General features: G+C 41.1%; 1 protein-coding gene across 7 annotated transcripts in view; it reads left to right on the top strand.

Moving 5' to 3' along the window:
• The window catches only part of MYRIP (myosin VIIA and Rab interacting protein), a 366,936-nt gene that overhangs the window by 36,969 nt on the left and 306,848 nt on the right, over positions 1-23,119 (top strand). For all 7 annotated transcript variants that reach the window (XM_053221635.1, XM_053221639.1, XM_027040749.2 and 4 more), the window contains one exon: positions 16,628-16,771. In XM_053221635.1, coding sequence (XP_053077610.1) covers positions 16,662-16,771 — 110 coding nt within the window. In that variant the 5' untranslated portion in view covers positions 16,628-16,661. The remainder of the gene's footprint in view (positions 1-16,627; positions 16,772-23,119) is intronic.

Genomic DNA, 23,119 nt, shown 5'->3' with positions numbered 1-23,119 from the left:
GCAGCAAGAAAAGGGAAGTAAAAACAGACCTACAGAGTTCCCAGATATTGAGTTATCAGACAGATTCAAAAATAACTGTGTTACTGTATTCACGGAGGTAAAGGAAAAGATTGAGAATCTAGAAAGGAAAAAAAAAACAAAACAACAGAACAAGCAAGAAAGAATGAAATGGAAAATTTAGAATTGAAAAATTACCGATATTAAAAACTTAAACATAGATTTAATGATAGGCTAAAAATACATGAAGAGAAAAATGAATAAACAATCAAAGAATGCTGACCTCAATTGAAAAAATATCCAGAATGATGTATGAGAAACAAAAAGGCATAAAAAAGAGACGAGTATATTGAGAAGGTCTGACAATCACATGTGCTTATAGTCACCAGAAAGAAAGAGAAGGAATAAAAGAAGTATTATTAGAGGGAAAAAATGCCTGAGAAATTGACAAAACCGATGGAAGTGTAGGAGTGTTACAGATCCAGGATTTCTCCACAAAACCTCTACAAAATGGAATATAATTATGAAACAAAACACAACTGTGATGGCTAATTTTCTGTGTCAACTTGGCCGAGCCACAGTGCCTAGATATTTGGTCAAACACTATTTTGATGTTTCTGTGAGTATGGTTTTTTTTTTTTTTGGATGTGATTAACATTTAAATAGGAATTTGATTGAAGCAGATCACTCTCTATAATGTGCGTGGACCTCGTCCAATCAGTTGAAAGCCTTAAGAGAACGAAGACTGACACCCTCCTTCCTCTACTGTGAGCCAGAACACATTCTGCCAAGGGACTGCCTTTGGACTTAAACTGTAACTCTTCCCTGGGTCTCCAGCCTAATAGACTCCCCTATCAGACCTTGGATTTGCCAAGTCTCCACCATTGTATGACCCAGTTCCTTAAAATAAATCTTTCTCTCCTCCTTCTCTCTATCCTGCTGGTTCTGTTTCTTTGTAGAACCCTGACCAATACAACAACCAAAGGAGAATTCTGAAAGAAGAGAAGCAAAAGCCAACTATCTGGGGAGCCCCGGACCAGAGAAATAACATAGTGGCATGGCATCTGATGATACTGGAACCAACAGCAGAAAATGACTCAGCTTCAGTGTTTCCTGAATTCCAACCTATAGGCTCATTCCTTCTCCAGGTTGAACAGGCATCCTACAACAACAGCAGATGAACATGGCACCACCCACAAGGGGAATCAATTGGGAGCCAAGTAGGGATTGGGAATCAAGTAGAAATGGGGAATCAGTGGTGGATCAAGTAGACAGGGCAAACACCCCCCCCCTCTCTGCTGGAAGAAGGGGATGATTCTGCCCCAAGTACCCGGGTTGAGAAGCACTCAGTATCACCACAGGCTGGGGGTATCTTATTACCACAGGTGCCCAGCTGGGAAGCCTCTTCATCCATGTGGGGCTGATACCTTTCTCCCCACCTAGACATACTAGGAGGAATCCTGCCATAACAGGCAGCCTAGACCTAGAAGCCTCTTCTGTTCCACTGGTGGGGTCCTCCTCACCACACCGGGCAATCTGGTTTAGGAAAGCCCAGCGCACTCCCTCATGAAGCACAACAGGGACCAATGTGAACCTCAGTGGCACGAGATAAGCCAAATTGATTTTTGAAGGCCATGGTAAGTAAATTGTCATTGGAACCTTAATCTAAAAAAGTAGGACAGGACCTTGTGCTAAATAAACCTAAACAGAGGTACTTCCTGTTACAACAAAATAACTAAATAGGACCCAGAGTCTCCTAACATAATAGCCAAAATGTCCAGGGTACAAATGAAAAACACTCATCATACCAAGACCTAGGATATTACAATTCGAATGAGAGAAGACAACAACTGATACTAACGCAGAGATGAATCAGATGTTGCAGTTATCTGACAAGAATCTTAAAGCAGCCATTATAAAAATGCTTCAACAAATAATTACAGATCCACTCGAAACAAACGAAAAATAGGAAATCACAATAAAGGGAGTTATAAAAAAAAGAACCAAATAAGAAATTATGGAACTGAAAAATATAACCACAGAAAGAAAAACGAAAAAACTTGCTGGATTAACAAAAAACTATAGTGGAGATGACAGAGGCTCAGTGAACAAGAGGACAGACCAATAGAATGTGCCCAATCTGAACAAAGAGAGAAAACAGACCCCCCCCTCCCTGCCACACACAAAATGAGTAGAGCCTCAAGGACCTATGGGACAGTAACACAAGATCAACACGTTTAAGGGTAAGGGCAAGAGAGAGCAGGATGTGTTCTGATAACTTAGTGTGCCTGTTGTTTCATAGAGATCAGGGAAGGTCAAAGTCAAGCCCAGAGAGAAGGAACAGGTTAGGATGAAGTCTTCAAGGGCCTTGGTGGTAAGCTGAAGTTCTCTGAAATTTGCCAGCAAAACTGTAGGGAATAACAAAAAGTTTTTACGCATGGGGGTAACTTGATCAGTTTATCTCTTTTAAAACAGATTATATGTCAGTAAAACCTTGGATTATGAGTAACTTGTTCTGCCAGTGTTCTTCAAGACAAGCAAACATTTCTAATAAATTTTAACTTGAGAAACGAGCGATGTCTTCCAAAACAAATAGTATGTGATTGCTCAATGTCACATGATCACAACTGAGCCAGTGGTTTGCTTTGCTTTGATATGCAAGTGTTTTGGACTACAAGCATGTTTCTGGAACAAGTTATGTCCACAAACCAAGGTTTTACTGTATTTAAATTTAAAATATTAAATACACAATACATTTAAATCTTTCAAAATTTCAAAAGCATTAAAAAGTATGTTTCACATAGAACAGATGAACATAGGGGAAGGGAAGCAAAAATAAGATAAAAACAGAGAAGGAGACAAACCATAAGAGACTCTTTTTTTTTTCTTTTTTCAATATAATTTGTTATCAAGTTAGCTAACATACAGTGTATACAGTCTGCTCTTTTTGTGGGTAGAGTCCCATGATTCATCACTTACATACAACACCCAGTGCTCATCCCAATAAGTGCCCTCCTCAGTGCCCATCACCCATTCCTACCCCCCACCCCTAATCAACCTCAGTTTTTTCTCTGTACTTAAGAGTCTCTTATGGTTTGCTTCCCTCTCTGTCGTAAAGGACTCTAAATACAGGGAGCAAACTGAGGGTTGCAGGCAGGATGTTGGGTGGGAGGGATGGGCTAAATGGGTGATGGGTGTTAAGAAGGGCACTTGTTGGGATGAGCACTGAGTGTTATATGTAGGTGATGAATCACTGAATTCTATTCCTGAAGTCATGAATACACTATATGTTGGATTTAAATAATTTTTTTAAAAAAGTATGTTTCACATCCCTGACCATAGTTACCCTTCTCTTTAGGTAAGTCATGCTACTGGGTTTTTCCCATGCATTTTTCCAGAGATATTTATGCACATACAAGCAAACGTGTGTATGCACATATACATTAGAAACATATATTTTGTTCTCTTTTTATACAAATGATGGTATGGTACACCTACTGTTGGGCACTTTGCTTTTTGTACCTACTGTTGTGCACCCTGTACTTAACCCTGTATTTGAAGAATTTTCCGTATCAGCTCATACAGTTTCTTCATTTTTTTCTTAATAGCTACAGTTTTCCATTGTATGACTAGCCCATTGTTATTTTTCACTTAGTTCTCTAGTGATCTTTCTAAATATGCCATTTTGCATAAACATATGTGTATTATCTCTGTGGGATGAATTCTTAGAAGTGGAATTGCTGAATGAAAGGATATCTATCCATCCGTCCGTCCATCCATCCACCCATCCATCCACCTACATATAATATCAATAGATATTAGCAAATTGTCCTCCACAGAGATTGTACATTTACAGTCCTCACAGCAATGGACAAGAGTGCCCGTTTTCTTAAAGACTTATCAGCACACCGTGATACTAAGCTTTTGAATCTTTGCAGATGTGATCGGTGAAAAAAAAGTCTTTCAATTTGCATTTGTCTTTTTATGTGTTTGATAGGTTTATGAGCCATTGATAGTTCTTTTGGTGCACTCTATTTCTTTTTATTTTTATTACTCTCTTTGTCCATTTTTCTATTGGGTTTTTGCTCTTTTTTTTCTTACTCACTTGTCAAAATTTTTATATTGAAGGAAATTATCTTTTTGTCTTTGATGTAAGATGTATTTTTCTTTCTTCTTTGTCACTTAACTCTGCTCATAATGTTTTGGTACCTTATTATGCAGACATTTCCAATCTTATGTTGAATTTATCCATTGTTTTCAATGGCTTCTGAATTTTGTGTCTTATTTAGAAATGGTTTTCCCCCTCTGAGATTATGAAAGAATTTTCTCCTGTTTTCTTTTATTACCTTTATGGCTTTATTTTTTTACCTTTAAGTTAGTCCTGTATTTTGGAATTATTCTGGTGCAGTGTGAGGTCTGCTTATGTTACCCATTATTTTTGTAGCTTACAAAAATTCAAAATTGAAAAGGTCATTTTTCCTTCAGACCCAGTGTAGTCTCAAAATCTTCAGGAATTACTTATGTTCTAGTATTTCCATTTCCTTCTTTCGGGTCTCTTCTAGGTTTCCTCCATAACTACAATATTCTCCCCGATCTTTCTGACTTTATTTCTGTTTCACTTTGGCCCCTTTCTCATGGCTTCTGTTTACCGTGTCTCTCACTTTGTTCCGCTGGTTTCTCAGCTACCTCGACTGCCTTCTTGGCATAATTTCTGTAGTGGTTGTAGTTTTCCCCACTCCTTTCCCAAGCGCTGTCAATTCACATTTTATCATCTCTTGATACTTTGATATTTTTTCCTGTTTCTTTATTCATGGCTGTGATTTGATCAATAAGTGTTTCATTTCTTAAAAATCTTTGGTCACTCCATTGCTTCATCAAATGTCTTGTAATGAGAGATCTTCCCTTGCTGCTTGCCTTTCTTGCTCATTTGTTCTTATCTTCTAATGTTTTTATGTAGTCCCTGAGGGTTTTTTTCTTTTTCATTATTCATCATCAAAGGAGTTTAATTTTTCCTGAATAATTATTGTGGAAGGTTTATAGAGATTGGGGATGTGGTTCTACTAGGTGGAGTTTTGTTTTATTTTGTTTTGGTTTTGTTTTTTTAGAACTGGCCTTTATTTTACCAAAGCCAGTGAAGAAAGGAAGATTTTTTTTGTTTTGTGTTGATTTAACTCTTTTATTTTTGGGTGATGAAAAGATTCTGTTTTCTTTACGGCACAAAAGGAAGACTGCTTCTTGTAAATAAGTTTTCTTTGTGATTCCTTGTAAATTGTTGCCATTTTCTTTATGAGGGAAGAAAGAAACAGACAAAGCACTGCGTCCACACAAGCTCATGGAGCCAGCTGGTCTACCTCTCCTGTTTCAAGCAAGAGTTGAAATGTCAGCCTGTGTCCTTTGCCTTCAAGAAGGGTAGTTTTGCTGGTGTTTGCTGAGACCTTCAGCTGCAAGCTCTGCAGCCTTTTCTCTTCTCTCCCTCCAACTTAATTTCCTCTGTTTTAGATGCTTTTCCACTTACATTCGGTCTCTATAGTTTTAATTGTCTCCTGGTTTAGCTGAAATGAAACTTGCATTTTGTTTCTCATTTTCCTTGTTGATTTTTTGGATGATTTCCAGGGGGAGAAGGGGGAAATGTCGACATTCACACACGCGGCTTGAACTAGAAGTCAGTCTAGATTTTGTTTAAGCTGCAAAAGGCCCAATAATTAACACCTTTATTTTAAAAGTCATTTGGTGGCATTTTCAGGTGGGATTGCAGCAGGCCACCAAGATCAACACACTCTAGCTGAATGTTAATAGCATTCCCAGACAAGGGACTCTGCCATCCCTGGTCCAATCAGCTGTGCCCCAAGGGTGCAACGTGTCTGCTCTGGGCCATTCCTGTGTGTAGGGAAAGGGGGAGTCTCAGAGAAGCAGGCTGTTGTAGCAGGGATAACCACTCTTAAAGGTGAAGGAATGAAGGTCATTGAGCCCTACAGCCCAAGTACCACTTGCTCCAAAGAACAGACCCAGTGAAAAATATGTCTCGTGTGTGTGCATGTGTGTGTATGTGTGTGTGTGTGTGTTTCTTTCCAGGTAAAGTTTTTTTTTTCTTCTTTTCTTTTTATCCTGGGAGAGTTCTAACATTTAGATTTTTTTCGAGGGATAAGAACATTTATTTTCAATTCTAGTCAACATCTAGCCATGGTCAAAGAGTGAAGCTCAAGCTGTATTTACAGTTTTATCATTTTATCACCTTCAGAATTTCGGACATTGCAAGTTAACCTTTTTACTTTTCTCTTTCTATTAGATTCATCATATCACACATTGTGGGTTTGTAAAGATCTCATTCAATTGTCTGTCCTTGACCTTTTTCTTCTTAGTACCTTTCTAGAATGTCACTTGTGTAGATAGACACTGACCTTTTATGATGAACTTTCCATAAATTATGTATGTATACACTTAGTGTCCTTGGAGTTACTTTTTTTTTTTTTTTCATTTGCGAGGTTTGTACTAACCAGTTTCCTGTAGAAGTGTCTGTGTCCTCCCTCATGGTTGTTACTTCTATCCAGGAATAATACAGACGATTCTACTTGTGTTGGGTCTTCTAACTTCAAAGTTATGAGCCATTTGCAGCTATAGAGAGCTTTGAAAATATAAAGAAAATCACTCCTGAACAACTGCTGCCAGGCATCTGCTACTTTGTTACAATCTAGCCTCTGCTTTGCTTTTCAGGGTGGCTGACACAGGTCGTTTTTTCTCTGATGCTGGCAATCAAATACCTCTTCCATAATGTCTTGCGGAAGTCCAGGTGAATACATGTGAGCACACTGCTATTTTGTGTCACATGGAAAACCTCCAAATGGAAGCTGAGTATGATGAGACTTTGTTTGGTTTCCTGTCTAAGCTGCTGTCATCAAATTTGACCACGCACAGAATTAAAACACTGTTCAGTCTTGAATGGGCTGCATGGTTTCATAAGTAAGACCCCCACCTCTTTTATAGGTGGGTTTTCTGTTCTCCACATTTTGAGAATTGTACTGTTTACAGACGGCCTCAGGCCAAGCTGTTTTCTTTTTGTTGGCCTATCAAGATTGGAAGGATTTACCCGTTTTTGCATTAATTATACTAACATTTCCAATTATCTTTTGCTCAACCCCAGGTTTTTAAAGGTTTTCCAAGTCTTGAGATTTAAATATTCTTTGGTTTCTGGAACATATTAGGAACCTGAATTGATATGAGTTATTTATCAGTTGATGCTAATAGCATATCCATCAGGCATTATTTCAAGGCTTTGACATAAAAAGGGATTTTTTAGTGATTGGTCTGGTAGCTCTTCTTGTGTTAGGGTATCTGGAGCTATAAACTGATGTGAAATACAATATAATTGAGTAGTGAGCAGTTTTCAGACTCTTTCCTATATTATGATAACATCAGGCTTCTCCTTTGACATTTTAGTTTTCATGATCCTGTTATAATGTCAAGATCATGTATTATAATTTTGAGTTACTCTTACAATGTTATTACTAGCTTTGTTAGTGTTCAAAGTAACATTTATTTTTCATTAAGGAAGTAATCCATGTTCATTGTGGGAAAATTGGAAAGCATAAATAAGCAAACACATAAAAAATAATTAAAAGCTTTAAGAAATCCAGTCATCCAGAAATAATAACTATGAATATTTGGCATATGATTTGTCATTCTATTCTTTTCATTTTTTTGGTTGTTCTTTCTTTTTAATACGAAATTTCTTGTTAAATTGGTTTCCATACAACACCCAGTGCTCATCCCAACAGGTGCCCTCCTCAATGCCCATCACCCACCCTCCCCTCCCTCCCACCCCCCATCAACCCTCAGTTTATTCTCAGTTTTAAGAGTCTCTTTTCATTGGAATTCAGACTTTTTTTAAAGAAAAATAAAACAATTGAAGTCACTTAATACAGTTTCCAGTCTGTAATTTTCTGTCATAAATATGTTGTGAGTATTTTTCCATGTCAGTAATATATCATTTTTATAGCATTTGAATATACTGTCTCAGAGATATAGCAGATTTAACCAATGGTCTGTCATTAGACATTTCAGTTGTTTAAACAGATTTGCTATTGTAAATAGCATTAAGGAGAATACCCTCATACATATCCTTGATAATGTGTGTTTAATTATTCAAATGGTGTTTATCGTAGAAGAAAGGGAAAAACACGCAGAAGCGAATTTTCAAAAATTGCATCATATGAAATTTAACCATTCAGAGATAACCCTTGATAATATTTCTTGTGATTATCTTTCAGTGTATATTTTGAGTTTATCTGTTTACATCAGGATTTTACTGTTCATACTGTATTTTCTACCTTTTATTGAGCCATGTCACACATAGGAGAATACACAAATCAAAAGTGTACACGTCGGTGGATGTTCACAAATTGAACACATCTGTGTAACCGACACCCAGGTCGGAAACAGCATTAACAGTCCCCAGCCTTGCCCTTTCTGGCCACTGTTTCCTGCCCAGTGATGACCACTATCCTACTTTTCACACGACAGAATAGTACTGCCTGATTCTGAACTTTGTATAATTGAAATCTCCACGTCTAGCTTATTTTGCTTAGCGTGATATTCATGAGATTCAGTCACACTGGTGTATGTAGTTGTAGTTTACCCATACTTACTGGCATGTAGTATTCCACTGGTGAATATGCTACCTTTAGTCTTCTATTGAAGAGTATTTGCCTAGTTCCTAGTCTGGGTCTATTATTCATAATGCTGCTTTGCACCAGATGCATTTTCATCTCAGCAATAAATTTTGCATTTTCCTCTTCATTTGTTTTTATCACTTTAGTTTCTTTAACTCACTAACAGATGTCCTTAGAAATCTCACAAACCTGATGTGATTGGCCAACTGACCCAATAACATTTATTGACCCATCTATCTATCTGACTCAGATGATCCATGAACAGATAGATACACAGACACACAGACACATATGGGACTTTGTTGGGACTTTCTGTCCTGACCTGTCCTAAGGTGGTGACCTACCAGCTGATCTCATGCCAGTAGCACACTTTGAAACCCACTATTGCAAATCACCTCTCATCATTTTTCCTTTTCAGAACTGTCTGGCTAACATTATCCATTTATGTTTCCAGATGAACCTTAAAACATCTTTGCCAAGCTAGGAGCAAAAATTCAAATGAATTTTTTATTGACTGAGGAATGTGTCACTTAACCTGGGAAAGATCTTCTGTCTTCACAGTATTAGGTATTCTCATCAAGGAGTGGAGAATAGGGAGGAGTTTATGCATACTTGATGATAACTTAAAAATAACACCCAACGTTTTGCTGCATAAAACAGGGAAGTTCACATGGCAAAACGTAAGATGAATAAAATTAAAAGGCCAGTGGCAATTCGGGGAAAAACAGGACAGATGATTATTTTAATATATTAAGCATACTTTTAAAATGCTAAGAAGTACATAAGGTTCTCTAAAAGATCGAATAACACAGCTCATGAAAGTAGATAATTCCACAACTATCAAGGTCCAAAACAAGGTTTAATGATATATTCCATATACTAGTAACCAAAGCACCGCTAATTATAATAACTTGCCATTTTCATTGAATAAGATTTGAGGAACACAGGCATTCATATATCCCAGTAGGAGAAATACAAGAATAAATGCTTTAATAGCAATCTGGCAGCTATTATCAAATATGCCTAAGCATTGACTCAGCTGTTTTGATCTAAGAATTTTCTTTAAGAATGTGCAAGGATATATGTCCAAAGATGTTCATCTTAGTGTTGTTTATTTTTTTTTAAGTTTATTTATTATTGACAGAGAGAGAGAGAGAGAGAGAGAGAGAGAGAGAGAGAGAGTGAACACAAGCTGGGGAGAGGCAGAGAGAGGGAGATACAGAATCCAAAGTAGGTTCCAGGCTCTGAGCTGTCAGTACAGAGCCCAATGCAGGGCCCGAACCCACAGACCGTGAGATCATGACCTGAGCCAAAGTCAGACACTTCACTGACTGAGCCACCCAAGCGCCCCAATCTTAGTGTTGTTTATGATAGAAAAATATTGAAAATAAGCAGAAAGTATGCAAGTATGATTGGTTAAATTGTGCTACCGCCATACTATGGAATATTTTGGATCCATCAAAATGTCTTAAAAGGAAAGAATTTTATGACATATCAAGGGAAGAAATCAGATGAAAGATATAGCATGTAGTTTACCAAAAGTATGTGTTATTACAATATTGTATTCTCTCTGCTACCGTCTTACTTATAAACCAGAGAGATCCAGGAGCAAAAGCACTGTTCTGGAAACCAGGAGCTTCTGAACCAGTGTATGTGTTGGGGAACCCTCTTCCATTTCCTATGTTTACCCTCTCTCATCTGTAAACGAAGAGGTCATACCTAAGTGACCTGTGACTCGTGGATGTGAGGCTTCTCTAGCTCTGAGACGCCATTTCTGTTGTTACATGGGAAATCTAATTGTGTTTACTCTAGAAAAGGAAGACACTTTCCCCATTTTCCCAAAAGGTTTTCTCATTGTTCTCCGCCTTGTCCGTGTAGAGCTACTTTATTTATTTCTTTACAGAAACCATGTATCCCTTTGGAGTCCCGATCATTCTATTTAGATTTGAGATGATCAGAGCTGCCATTTCTGTCTTTCACTAACTGGGCATCTTAGAAACTCAGTTAGAATTCTCAGAAACCAAAAGCCAGTGAAGTGGAGTGAAGGGGACAGATATGTCACTTTCGGGGAAACTCCAAAGTGCCATTATCACCTTTAATGGGGTGTTTTGAAGGAAGAAGTCAGTCTGCATTTTCCCTGTGCCCTCTGATCTGTTTCTTCCTGCTCATCGAGGGATTTGAAGATGGCAGCTTATGGAGTTCCCCTTGGCCTGGCAGCCTAAGAGTGGAGTCTTACTTCTAATTTACTTCTGCGGACCAGCAGGTGCACTAGGCTCTCTCCCTACCCCCACCGCCCCCACCACCCCACCCAACACCACATGTGCAAAGCGGCCCACAGATTTACTTTTGACAAGTAGCCTAAGAGGCGTGAAAAATCTTTTTTTTCAAATAGTTGGGACTCCTGTTGTGATATTTTGGCTAAATTTTGAGGTTCATTTGTATCATACAGGCATGGGGTTTTAAAGTCATTTAACAGAGGACGTTTAAGGACTGACGCTTCTCTGTTCTCTGCGTTTGTTGCCATTATTTGGAAACTAAAAGAGCAGGTTACCTTTGTCTGAATAGCAGCCAAGTGATGGGATCCCCTGTTCTAACATGTTAGAAAGAGAGGGCAGGGAACTCTAGACCCCAAGGGTGAAAACCTGAGGTCTAGAGTTTCCCTCTGCATCTCACAGGAAGGCCTACACATGGAGTAAAGGTGTGGACTCTGAGCCAGATATAGACCCAGTGAGACCCTAGCGGTCTTTTGTCATTTATCTGTTTTACAGCCAGAACGTGGAACTATGAATCCGTACCTTCTCATCTGTGAGTGGCGGCAATGGCTGTGGTTGCCTGTAGAATTTTGTGAGAGTTAAGAATATCAAGTGTAATATATCTGTATCTGTATCTATATCTGTATTTATATCTGTATCTATATCTATCTCTGTATCTATATCTGTATTTATATCTGTATCTATATCTATCTCTGTATCTATATCTGTATTTATATCTGTATCTATCTCTGTATCTATATCTGTATCTATATCTGTATTTATGTCTGTATCTATGTCTGTCTCTGTATCTATATCTATATCTATATCTATATCTATCTATCTATATCTATATCTATATTTATATCTATATCTGTATCTATACCTGTATCTGTGTCTATATCTATATCTGTATCTATATCTATATCTGTATATATATCTGTCTGTATATAGATATCTGTATACAGATATCTATATCTGTATATCTATATTTCCTCTGAAACATAGTAGGTGTTCAACCAGTAGTGATCTATCAAAATCATTATTTAACAATTTACAATTTTTTATTGTTGAAGGATAGTTGGGCATACAGTGTTATTTGTGTTAGTGTCAGGTGCACAGCCTAGTGATTTGACAAGTTTGTACATTACTCACTGCTCACCACAACAAGTGTTGTCACCATCTGTCACCATACAGTGTTATTGGAAGATTATTGGCTATATTCTCCATGCTGTACTTTTCACCTTCACGACTTACTTATCAAAATCATTTTCATCATTTTAATTACACTTCTCAGCATATTCGCTGGACAGTGTTTCAAATGTTTGCTCTAATGATGGTGAAATTACCTGAGTTTTGTTTAGTGTTACGTTTACTTGAGTTTATATGCTTATAAAAGATACCTTACAGACAAAAGTGTATGTAAAAGTTGGACTTTTAATAATAATAATAATAATAATAATAAGTAATAATAATAATAATATACTATTAATATAATTATAACTTAATAATAACGGTAGTAATAATAAGAAGCAGCAGCAGTAACACTGTCTTTCCAGTGAGAGCTGTGAAGCCTCTATGTAATTATCCCCAAACCCTCCCTCTCCCTCAGTGATCCCATCTTGCTCTTTAAGGGTTTTACCATATTTGTTCCTAAAAAATACATGCTTTGACTTTTTATGCTTTTGAACTGTTTATAAACAGGATTATAGTGTGTGCCTGCTGCACATGTGTGTACATATGGTGTGCTTTTCCGTCTCAACATTATGTTTTAAGATTCATCCATGTTGGTGGATCGACCTACGGCATGCCGTTTTTCACTGCAGTGGGGAACTCCATTATGTGAAATAAATATACATATCTGTTGATCTTGCCATTAATGGATGTTCAGGGTAGTTTGCAGGTTTTATTTGATTTGTTTTACTTTTTGCTTTTTTGAATGTGACTGCTAGTAACGTCTCCTGCTAGGTCGAACTACGTGAAATAGACATTTTTATAAATTGGAATGGTGCAGATTTAGAAATTTCATGTGAGCCAACCAAATCCCTACCTCTTGGTGCACGTTTGCAAGATTATATCTGAGGCATACACCCAGGTGTGGCAGAAATGCTAGTTCATAGGGTACATGCATCGTCAGCTTTGAAAATGATAATTGTGTCACAAAGCAATCGGGTCACTAATACGCGCTATGGGAAAGCCGCCATTGTCCCTCCTCCTGTCAACACTTGATAAAGGCTGTTTATTTTGGTGGGTGTGAAATGTGGTTTTGATGTGCAATTCTGTAATTACAGGTGAAATTAAGCGTCTTTTCATCTCTCGTATTCTGTTATTTCTATGTAAACGTGTGCAAGTGGCTTTGGAAGTGGCTCATGGGTGAAGGTGGAGGCGTCCTGAGTCACATGCTAGAAAAAGCCGAGGTTGCCTTGAGGAGACTAAAGGTGATGATGCTGAGGGCTCGGGAAGAAGAGAGGTACCTTCTGAGAGAATACGGGTATCATTGTGAATAGAAAGGTGGTCAAAATGTGAATGTTTAAAGTACTTCTGTTGAGGGCTCAGGCAGAAATGAGGAACATGTTATTGGAAGTGAAGGAATTGGATCCTTGTATAAAGCGGCCGAGAATTTGGCCAAGTTGTGTTCTAGTGTTCTGTGGAAGGTGGAACTTGTCAGTGATGAACTTGGGTATTTAGCTGAGGAGACGTCTAAGCAAAGTGTTGAAGCGTGGCCTGGTCTGGCCTTGCTGCTTCTAGTAAAGTGCAAGAGTAGAGAGATGAATTGAAGAAGAGATTGTTAAGCAGAAGGAACCAGGATGTTAAGATTTGTAAAGTTCTCAGTCTATCCATATTGCAAAACATGAGAAAGTGTGTCTGGGGAGAACATCAAGGGTGTGGCTGGACAGCCACTTGCTACACAGATTATGAGAACAACTCAGGGATCGAATCAGCCATTTCAGCAGAAGCCAGGAATAGAGCTTTGGTTACCCAGGAGAGAGCTGTAGAGGACCCTCTTGTTTGATGGTTTGGCCTTCTGTGTATTGCATGGGAAGCCAACAGAGTTTTTGAGAATTCATATCAGCGGAAGCACTGCCAATTCAGACTAAACAGAGACAGGATGAAATGAAAGCAGCCTGGTGGTCCTCTGAGATTCTGCGGGATGTGGCCAATAGAGCTATCTGGCTTCACGCGTTGTGTTATCCTTCAAGAAAGGGGAAGAATGATCCCGAAGGCAATTCGGAGGTCCCTGGAGCTGGACTGCCACCACGGCCTGTGGGGTGGGACTCCTCCTGCGGTAGGGCCACCTCCTCAGTTTCAGCAGGGCAAGCTGCTGTGGCTACAGGGCCAGGGGAGTGGGATAGCCACCCTGGTGGGCTCAGAAGGGAGGGCCACTTGGGGGCACAGAGGAAGGGACTTATTCTTGAGGCTTAAAATCTAATGAAATTTGCTCTGCTCTCAGATATGCTTGAGACCCAAGACCCCTTTCCTCTTTTCAGTTTCTCCCATCAAGATTGGGAATGTCAATCCAATGCCTCTCCTGTGTCTTCCATTTTGGAACAGGTAACTTGCCAGATTTCACAGGTTCACAGCTGGAAAAGAATTTCACCTCAGGATGAATCATTGCTCACGACTTGCCTGTACCTAAATTAGATAATATTTAAAGGAGACTTTGTACTTAGAGTTGATGCTGGAATGGGCTAAGACTTTTGTGGCTGTTTGGATGGGCTGAATATATTTTGCATGTGAGAAGGCCATAAATTTGGGGAACCAAAGGGTAGAGGGTGTGGGCCAAGCTGTCACCCCAAAACTCATATGTTGAAGTCTTAACCCCAGTGCCTCAAATTATGACTGTATTTGGAGACAGGACATTTAAAGAGGCAGTTAGGTTAAAATGAGGCTATTAGGGTGGACCATAATCCAATATGTCTAGTGTCCTTATAAGAAGAAATTTAGACATTGATACATATGGAGAGAATACCTTGTGAAAACACAGGGGGAAGATGGCCATCTGCAAGCTAGGGAGAGAGGCTTTAGAAGAACCCAACCCTGTCGACCCCTTGATCTCAGACTTCTAGCTTCCAGAACCATGAGGAAATTTTTTCTGGTGTTCAAGCCACCTAGTCTATGGTACTCTGTTATAGCAGCTTTGGCAAACTAATACACCTGCCTGTATGTCAATACTACTCTGTCTTAATTAATGTAGCTTTATAATAAAGGCATTCCACAATGAGTAGAGGTAGTGAGAGTGGATGTTTGAGCCTTGTTCTTGACCTTTAGGGAGAGCATTTGGTCTTTTGTGATTGAGTATGATGTTCATTTTAGTTTAGGTTTTCTTTCTTTCCCTTTCTCTCTCTCTCTCTCTCTCTCTCTCTCTCTCTCTCTCTCTCTCTTCCTTTCTTTCTCTCTCCCTTTCTTCTTCTTCTTCTTCTTCTTCTTCTTCTTCTTCTTCTCTCTCTCTCTCTCTCTCTCCCCCTTCCTTCCTTCCTTCCTTCCTTCCTTCCTTCCTTCCTTCCTTCCTTCCATCAATGCCCTGTCCTATATATAATGGAGGAAATTTCCTTGTAGTCTAAGTTTGCAGAGGGCTCCTATCACGAATGGGCATTGAACCGATCATATGATTTTTCCATTTTATTCTGTTAATGTGGTGAATTACACTGGTTGATTTTGAATGTTGAACCAACCTGGAACTGTTTAGATAAAACCCACTTGGTCTATATATATAATCATCTTTTTGAAATCTTGCTGCATTGGTTCTGCTAATACTTTACGGAGGATGGTTGCATTCAGGTTTTTGCTGGTCTTCAGTTCTAGGCAGTTTTCTGGAATTACGTGTTTGATTTTATAAATGGATACAGCTCTTCATTAAAAATGATTTTTAAAAATATTGCTTCCCGTAATTTCTAGGTATGCACTGCTGGGAGGTGCTCCTTTGAAATAGCATCTTTTCTACCACTGAGAAAATGGCTAAATAAGATTATTTTACTGTATTTTTTCCTTTTGCAGAAGAGAGTTTATTGGTTTCTAGTTTATATTTTAGAGCCATATGATTAAAAGTTCAGGGGATAGGGACGCCTGGGTGGCTCAGTCAGTTAAGCCTCTGACTTCAGCTCAGGTCATTATCTCGTGGTCTGTGAGTTCGAGCCCCACGTCGGGCTCTGTGCTGACAGCTCAGAGCCTGGAGCCTGCTTCGGATTCTGTGTCTCCTTCTCTCTCTGCCCCTCTGCCTCTCATTCTCTCTCTCTCTCAAAAATAAATAAACATTAGAAGTTTATTCCCCTGAAGAAGTTCAGGGGATATAGTGTATATAGGATATTTTAAAAAGTATTATAATTTATTTTATCTTGGAGTTATAGATAATACTTGGAATTTAAAACTTCAAGTCACAAAAATTTAAAAGTTTTGGATCCTGTCTTTGGCATTTAGTGGCTAGGGCCACTAGCTCTTTTGTATGCTTGCTTCATTGCATCGAAAAAAGTAATTTATGTCTTTTTTTCTAATTTAAGGGTTGGGTGGGATGAATGAGACTGGCAGATGATCAGGTACCTTCTCCCTTTCTCTGCGGCCTGACATCGTCTGTAAATGTTTGCTGAATACGAGAGCAGAGCAAGGCACCATCTTAGATGAAACTGTATTAATTTCATGTTAATAAAAAAATGGGTTGATTTTGGTCCCTGGAGCGCATTCCTCTTGCCCTCAATTTGTGGTCTCTCCTTGATTTCTCAGGTCTTGTGTTATCGCCTGTGTTGGGTATTAAATCATGGGGAGGAAGCTGGACCTGTCTGGTCTGACCGACGACGAAACGGAGCATGTCCTCCAGGTGGTTCAACGAGACTTCAATCTTCGCAAAAAAGAGGAAGAACGGCTAAGGTGAGCTGCTTCTGTTGCCCTCCTGGGTAGCACGGGACAGCTTTCTTGAGAATGTTCCTCTCCGCTAGCCCTGAGTTCGAAGTCTTTATGTCATGTGCACACACTTCTGTGTATAGGAAGACTGCCCTGTCCTTCACAGAAAGGTTCACCAGCTTCAATGCTGGGCACCATAGTGCCCGTTCAGAAACATGCCTCCCCATCAAGGTTTTCCTTGGGCTTCTCACCCTGCACAGTTTTAGCTGCAGGAAAAGTATACCTTGTGATGACAGTGGCTATTTGGAGCTTGCAACTTGGCTTTAATTTTCCTGTTGGCAGGTAGTAATCTTCCTGTTGCTGAAGAATAAAGTGTTAGGTGAACAGTTCTTGGAAGAACTAGACTCACAGAGTCTGTACAATCTCCTGTTAGAATACTCAACTCCCATGGTGCAGAAAAAGAGTTCCAAAGACCTGGTATAAGGAAAGTGCCATCTGGCTGGGCTGGGGTCACCTGGCCTAGCACCACCTTCCTCATTTTTTAGAGGAGGATACTGAGGCCCAGAGAGGGGCTCTTCCAACGCTCTAGTTGGCATTTCCTCGTGGAATGTTCTGAGAAATACAGTTGCTGCTCCTTTGGGTAGAAATGACTAAATTTGGAAGAGGTCAGAGTGATCAAAATGAGGTCATATGTTGGGTCTAGTGTGTTGGAACTAGATAGTAAGTCATCATTACCTGCCCTCGTCCATCCATCTGTTTTCCCTTGGAATCTGATGGGTTTATCATGGCACTGTCTTCTTCCTTAGCCACCGAGCTCAAAACCCCTTTGTAATTCCTCCCCTGACTTGGTCCCCACACAGGGCTGGACCAGGCACTGCTGAATCTGCCTCCTCACCATCTGTCCCCGACTTTTCCCCAAGTCCAGCTTTTATCACTGTCATCCTGGGAACTGTCATAATCTTTATGGCCTTCTGCCTCCACTCCTCCAAATAGCCAGGGCTGTGCGACATCTGAGCCCCAACCATGTCCTTTCCTAATCAGCTTAAAATGTGGGTTTTTTTTTTCCTTTTCACTTGGGGTACGTCAGACTTTCCAGTTCTTTACATATTACCTCCCTGACTAGATTATAAGCACTCTGGTATAATCGTGTCTATTTCTATCATGGTTTTTTTTCTCTGTCATATTATAGATGGTTAATATGTGCTTGTTTGAAGGAAGACAAAAAAAAAAAAAACCAACACCTGTTAATTAAATAATTAATTGATTTACAAACCATGTGCCAGGCACTGTTCAATCTGCTGGGAACATGGTGAGCAAACCTAGTCTTTGTCCCATGGAGTTTATATTCTAGAGCTGAGCTGATGCACACTGCAGCCACCAATCATGGGTGCCTACCGAGCACTTGAAACGCGATGAGCCTGAGTTGGGATGTGCTGTGTGACATACACACCACATTTCAAATTTAGTGCCCAACAATGTGTCCTGCCTTAGTAATAATTTTGTATTGACTTCATTTTTGAAATGCCCTTGTCATACGAGATATACGAGGGGAAAGAAAAAAACATTAAATGTAATTTTCGCGGTTTCTTTTTACTTTCTCTAGTATGGCTACTCGAAAATTCAAAATTCTGTATATGTCTCATGCCATATTTCTGTTGGATGGCACTGCTCTAGAGGGAGGAGAGACAGGGGAGATGAACAAATAAAAATGTGTTTAGATACGTTCAGTAGCGGTGGGAGCCATGAAGAAAGATAAAGCAGGGAAAGGGGCAGAGACTGGAGGAGGGTGGCAGGGGCTGTTTTTCCATGGGCTGCTCAGGGAAGACCTCTCTGGGGACGTTGGGGACATTTGGGCAGGGATCTGAAGGGAGGGAGGGAGCTCTGCAGCTACCTGGGGCGACATTAGGCGCAGCAGAGGGACCTACAGATGTCAAGTTTCTGACTTAAGGACATGCCTTGTATGTTTCCCCGAGGAGCTAGGAGGGAGTGAGCCAAAGAAACATAGTACAGAATGAAATCTCAGCAACAGCCTGAGCTCAAACCATGTAGTAAGTAGAGAATCTGTGGTAAAGCCCTGAATCTCACTCTAGGTGGAGGAATCACAGAGTTTTTAGCACAGGAGACATGGTGGCTTGACATCTGCTTTATAGGGTCACTGTAGCTGCTCAGCGGGGGTGGGGGGGAGGCATCACAGAAAGGCGGGACTAGCAGCGGAGGAACTGATAGGAGGCAGTGGTCCCGGTGAAAGGTCGGGCTGTCTCAGAGCAGGGGAAGCGCAGCCGGTAGTGAGTGGTGGTCAGATCCTGGATACATGTCAGAGGCTGAGCCAACAGTGAACACTGCTGCATTTCCTTATTGGGATATGCAGGGTAAGAGGGCACAGAGTCAGGGAAGACCGTGAGGTTTGTGGCTCGGGTGACTGAGAAAATGAAGTTGCCTTTCACTGAGCGGAGAAGACAGAAAAGCAGAGAGATGTCAAGTCGGCATTTCTGTATTTGCATCTGGCGTTCAGGTGGGAGATCCAAGCCAGAGATAAACACTTTGTAGTAGAAATGGCCACCAAAGGGCAGGAGAGTAGGCAGAGCCTGGAAGTACAGTATAATGCCAGTCAACACTAAGACTATTGGGGATTTGTGGCCACTCGTTTCCACTGAGACCAGTTTCAGCACGGTAGTGCGTTTGCGCTGCGTTATCCAGCTTTTCTCCTCAACAGGACCACCAACAAGAATCATGTCTAACTCAGTTTTGTGCCTCGAGCTCTGGGCACTGGGCCTGGCACATAGTAGGCATGCCCTAAATATCTGTGGAACAGATGGATGAGTGTAGATGGGCTGTCAATCTATATGGCCATCTTTATGTGTGCCTTGAAGAAGCAGTCTTCCTATTTTCTAGGAGTCATAAAGACCAGCTGTGTATCGTGCCTCATCTCCTGCAGACTCAGGTATGGGTAAACCAAGAGTGTGTTCAGTGTCTTCTGACTGCGGATACTTGTCTTAGCTTCACTGGAGTCATGTGCTGGACTGTGCAGAAGAGTTGCTTTATGGCTTGGTTTGGGGAGAATTATTTTTAAAGGCAGTTCAGTTGCCATTACAGTAGTTTGCCAAGGTGGGCACCATCTTTCTTTGAGGACTCTTGGCCTTTGGCCAGTAGTCAGTGACTCTGCTGCAGTTCCGTACAAATGCACACTCATGGGAACCTGCATGTGTTAGGAAAGAATGATACTTGAAGCCATCAGTGCCTCAAGAGGAGTGACATAGCACCTCTTCTGTCCCTGGGAGTGGATGATTTTCCTCTGAAGACAGCCATCACTATTGTCCTTCTACCCAAAGCCCAGTCAACATGCCTCCGTGAATGCTGACCAAACTCTGAATGATTTGGCCTAGGACCTTATTATTGGGTAAGAAGAGGTTGAGACATCACCACCTCAAAACCACCGAGATCATCAAAACACTTGCCTCACCTTTTCAGCATTGCTTGGATTTAGGGTGCATGGGAGAATCTAGGGAGCTGTGTTATAGCAGGCATTTTTGAATTCTTTAATATTTGCTTAAATGACCACAAGACTCAGAATGGAGGATTTTTATTTTAAAGTTTTAAATTGAATTACGTGTCTTTCCTCCTGATCAGCTGTTTTTTTTATTTACCTGGTTTCTCTGGTGAGCTTTGGTGGGGGTAGGATTGGGTTTAGAAGTTATGCAGTGTTTCTAATGATCTTCAGTGTGGACATAAAGTGTGGCAAATAAATAGGTGGTGGAAGTGTGAATTAAATGGCCTCAGAACAGAAGGGGAGCTAGTGGGACTGAAGAATTCAGCACAATTAGGTCATGGAAATGAATTCATGAAAAGAGAACTAGAAGGTGCAAAGCAGTCACTGTGAACTGGCACTGCCCTGGGTACTCTGTGAAGTCATCTTACTGCTTCCTCCCAGGAGTCTCTATAAGGTGGATCTCCATGTTACGTGGAGGCACCCAAGCACAGAGAGGTTGCAAAGCTTGCTCAGAGTAGCACGGCCTGTTGGGGATAGAGCCAGGATTTTGTTTCCCAAATTTCTCTCAGTTATATATACTAGATGAAGCCTTTTCAAAACTGTCTCCCTTCTTTCCTTCCATCCTCCCTCCCTCCTTCCTAGCCCTTCTTCCTTCCCTCCCTTCTTCTCTCCTTCTCTACCCCTCCCCTCCCTTCCCCTTTCTTTATTTCCCTTTCCTTCCCTTTCTTTCCTCTGTCTTTCTTGTGGTTAGGATCGTGTTTAACCAAAAGATAGCCCGAGGTGGTGAAGAGAGTCTGGTTTTAGAGTTTCAAAGTATGAGTTTGGGTCTTAGCTTGAGCCCCAACCCTTAGAAGTACACTTACTCCTTCGGTTTAAATTGAAACTCTAAAAAAATGGGACTAAAGGCACTTGCCCTATCTATTCCATTATGTTGTTGTAAATACTGAAATAAATGATGCATTTAAAAGTGCTTTATGGGGGCGCCTGAGTGGCTCAGTTGGTCGGCTCAGGTCATGATCTCATGGTTTGTGAGTTTGAGCCCCACATCTGGCTCCTCAGTGCCAGTGCAGAACCTGCTTGGGATTCTCTCTCTCTCTCTGCCTCTCTGCCCCTCCCCTGCTCCTGCGCTCGCTCGTTCTCTCTCTCAAAATAAATAAACTTTAAAAAAGTGCTTATGAGTTGTTAAAGATATATATGTGGATCATAGTAACTGACATAGATAGTAGGAGAACATTGACCAGTAGTGGAAGCACCAAGACTTGGGGAAGCCTTTCAAGATGGCGAGCCAGGATGGAATCCTCACGAACTGGAGTGACAGGCAGGTAGGATGGATAGTCTGTGCCTCAAGCCAATCTCTCTGTCCTGAGTTCAGGCCTACCAGAGTACGCTCTGGAGAATGGTTAGCACATGGCTTCCAGATGGCCCTCCCGGGACATCCCACGAGTACCTCCGTCTGCTGTGCCCAAACGGCGCACTCTCCCAAGGTGGCAGGGGATGGGGAGTCACAGACGCTGGCCTGACTTTGTAGACCCGGCCTTCAGCAGGAGGAACAGCGGGCTTCTGCAGGGCCTTTCGGAGTTCCCAGGCACACCTGGGCGGTCCATTATGATTTAGGGTGCTCTGGGTAGACTTTAAAAAAATAATGGCACATTTTCAGTGAAAGTTAGGGCTCTTTCCTCAGTTTATTCCTGGGTTGAACTGCCTGTGGGCTGTGGGAAAATGGTATTTAAGAGACATTTATTGGGTGCCTACCATGTGACAAACACCATGGTGGGTACTGAGTACAGAAGAGCAGTGAAACAGTTACATGTCCTGCCCCGTGACAATGACACACATTAAGCAAGCAATTCTACAATTGGTTATATAACTTCAACTGTGGAGAGTGCTCTGAAGGAAAATTGCAGGATGCTTCATCAGAGCATACACAAAAGAACGGGTTAGATGCTGGGGGGCATAGAAGACATTCCCAGGAAACTGACACTCCTGCTCATCTTCAAGGCTGATCTGGAATGAGCCGGATCAAAAGTTACGTGGACGTTTTGGTGGCAGCTTTGGTATATGTGCCCAGGATCACGTTGTACCAGGCTCCCATCTCCTCACCTTGGGCAGTGGGATGGTGTCACTGAGCATTTATATATACCAAACTGGTTTCAGCAATGCCTGTGCTTGGCTGTAGAAGGTACTCTGGTCACAAAAACAGAATTAGATACAAGAGTATAAATGAAATGTGTGAAGAGGTGACAGGGCTTCTAAGCCATTGCTTGGGAGCATTGCAGAATCTGCCCCCTGGACCAGGTGTCTGAAGATTCGACACATCCTTTTTTCTGGTTCGCTGCGGGAGGGGGGAGAGAGACTCCCTCGCTGATGATGAGCCCACAGAGTAAAGTCATCATTAGACCTCACGCCCGTGCTGTTGTGGATCTTGGTCCCCATGATGACGTGTGGATCAATTCTAAGCCCATCTTGATAGGCTAGTGGAGAACTCAGTCATTATTAGGGTGGCCTGTCGCCCTGCTTCTGCAAAGATCCCAAGTGGGTATAGTCCTAAGGTATTGGAGATTCTCTCTGGTTACCCGTCCGTCCACATAGGTTTCTTTCTTGATCCCCATTATCTCAGGCCACGTGGTCCTGTTGGTTGGGCTGCTCTGTTGCCACATCCAGTGCAGATATCCCCCTGCCACTCTGCCTAACGACCTGTGGTCTCCTCCTGGTCTAATGGAAACCTTTCTTCGCGCCCACTTGCTGCCCTTAATGGTTGCCCTCCCCGCCTTGCTCTCCTCTGAGTCCCCAGGCAGCATTAGTAAGTAAGTTTGGAATCTATAAAAGATGTGAGGAGCCCCTAACTTCCAGCAACTTCTACTTCCTGCCCTGTAAAATTTCTGCAAGCC

Source organism: Acinonyx jubatus, chromosome C2 (assembly GCF_027475565.1).
Source record: "Acinonyx jubatus isolate Ajub_Pintada_27869175 chromosome C2, VMU_Ajub_asm_v1.0, whole genome shotgun sequence".
Classification (NCBI taxonomy): Eukaryota; Metazoa; Chordata; class Mammalia; order Carnivora; family Felidae; genus Acinonyx; species Acinonyx jubatus.
This window is presented reverse-complemented; position numbering and strand designations above follow the sequence as displayed.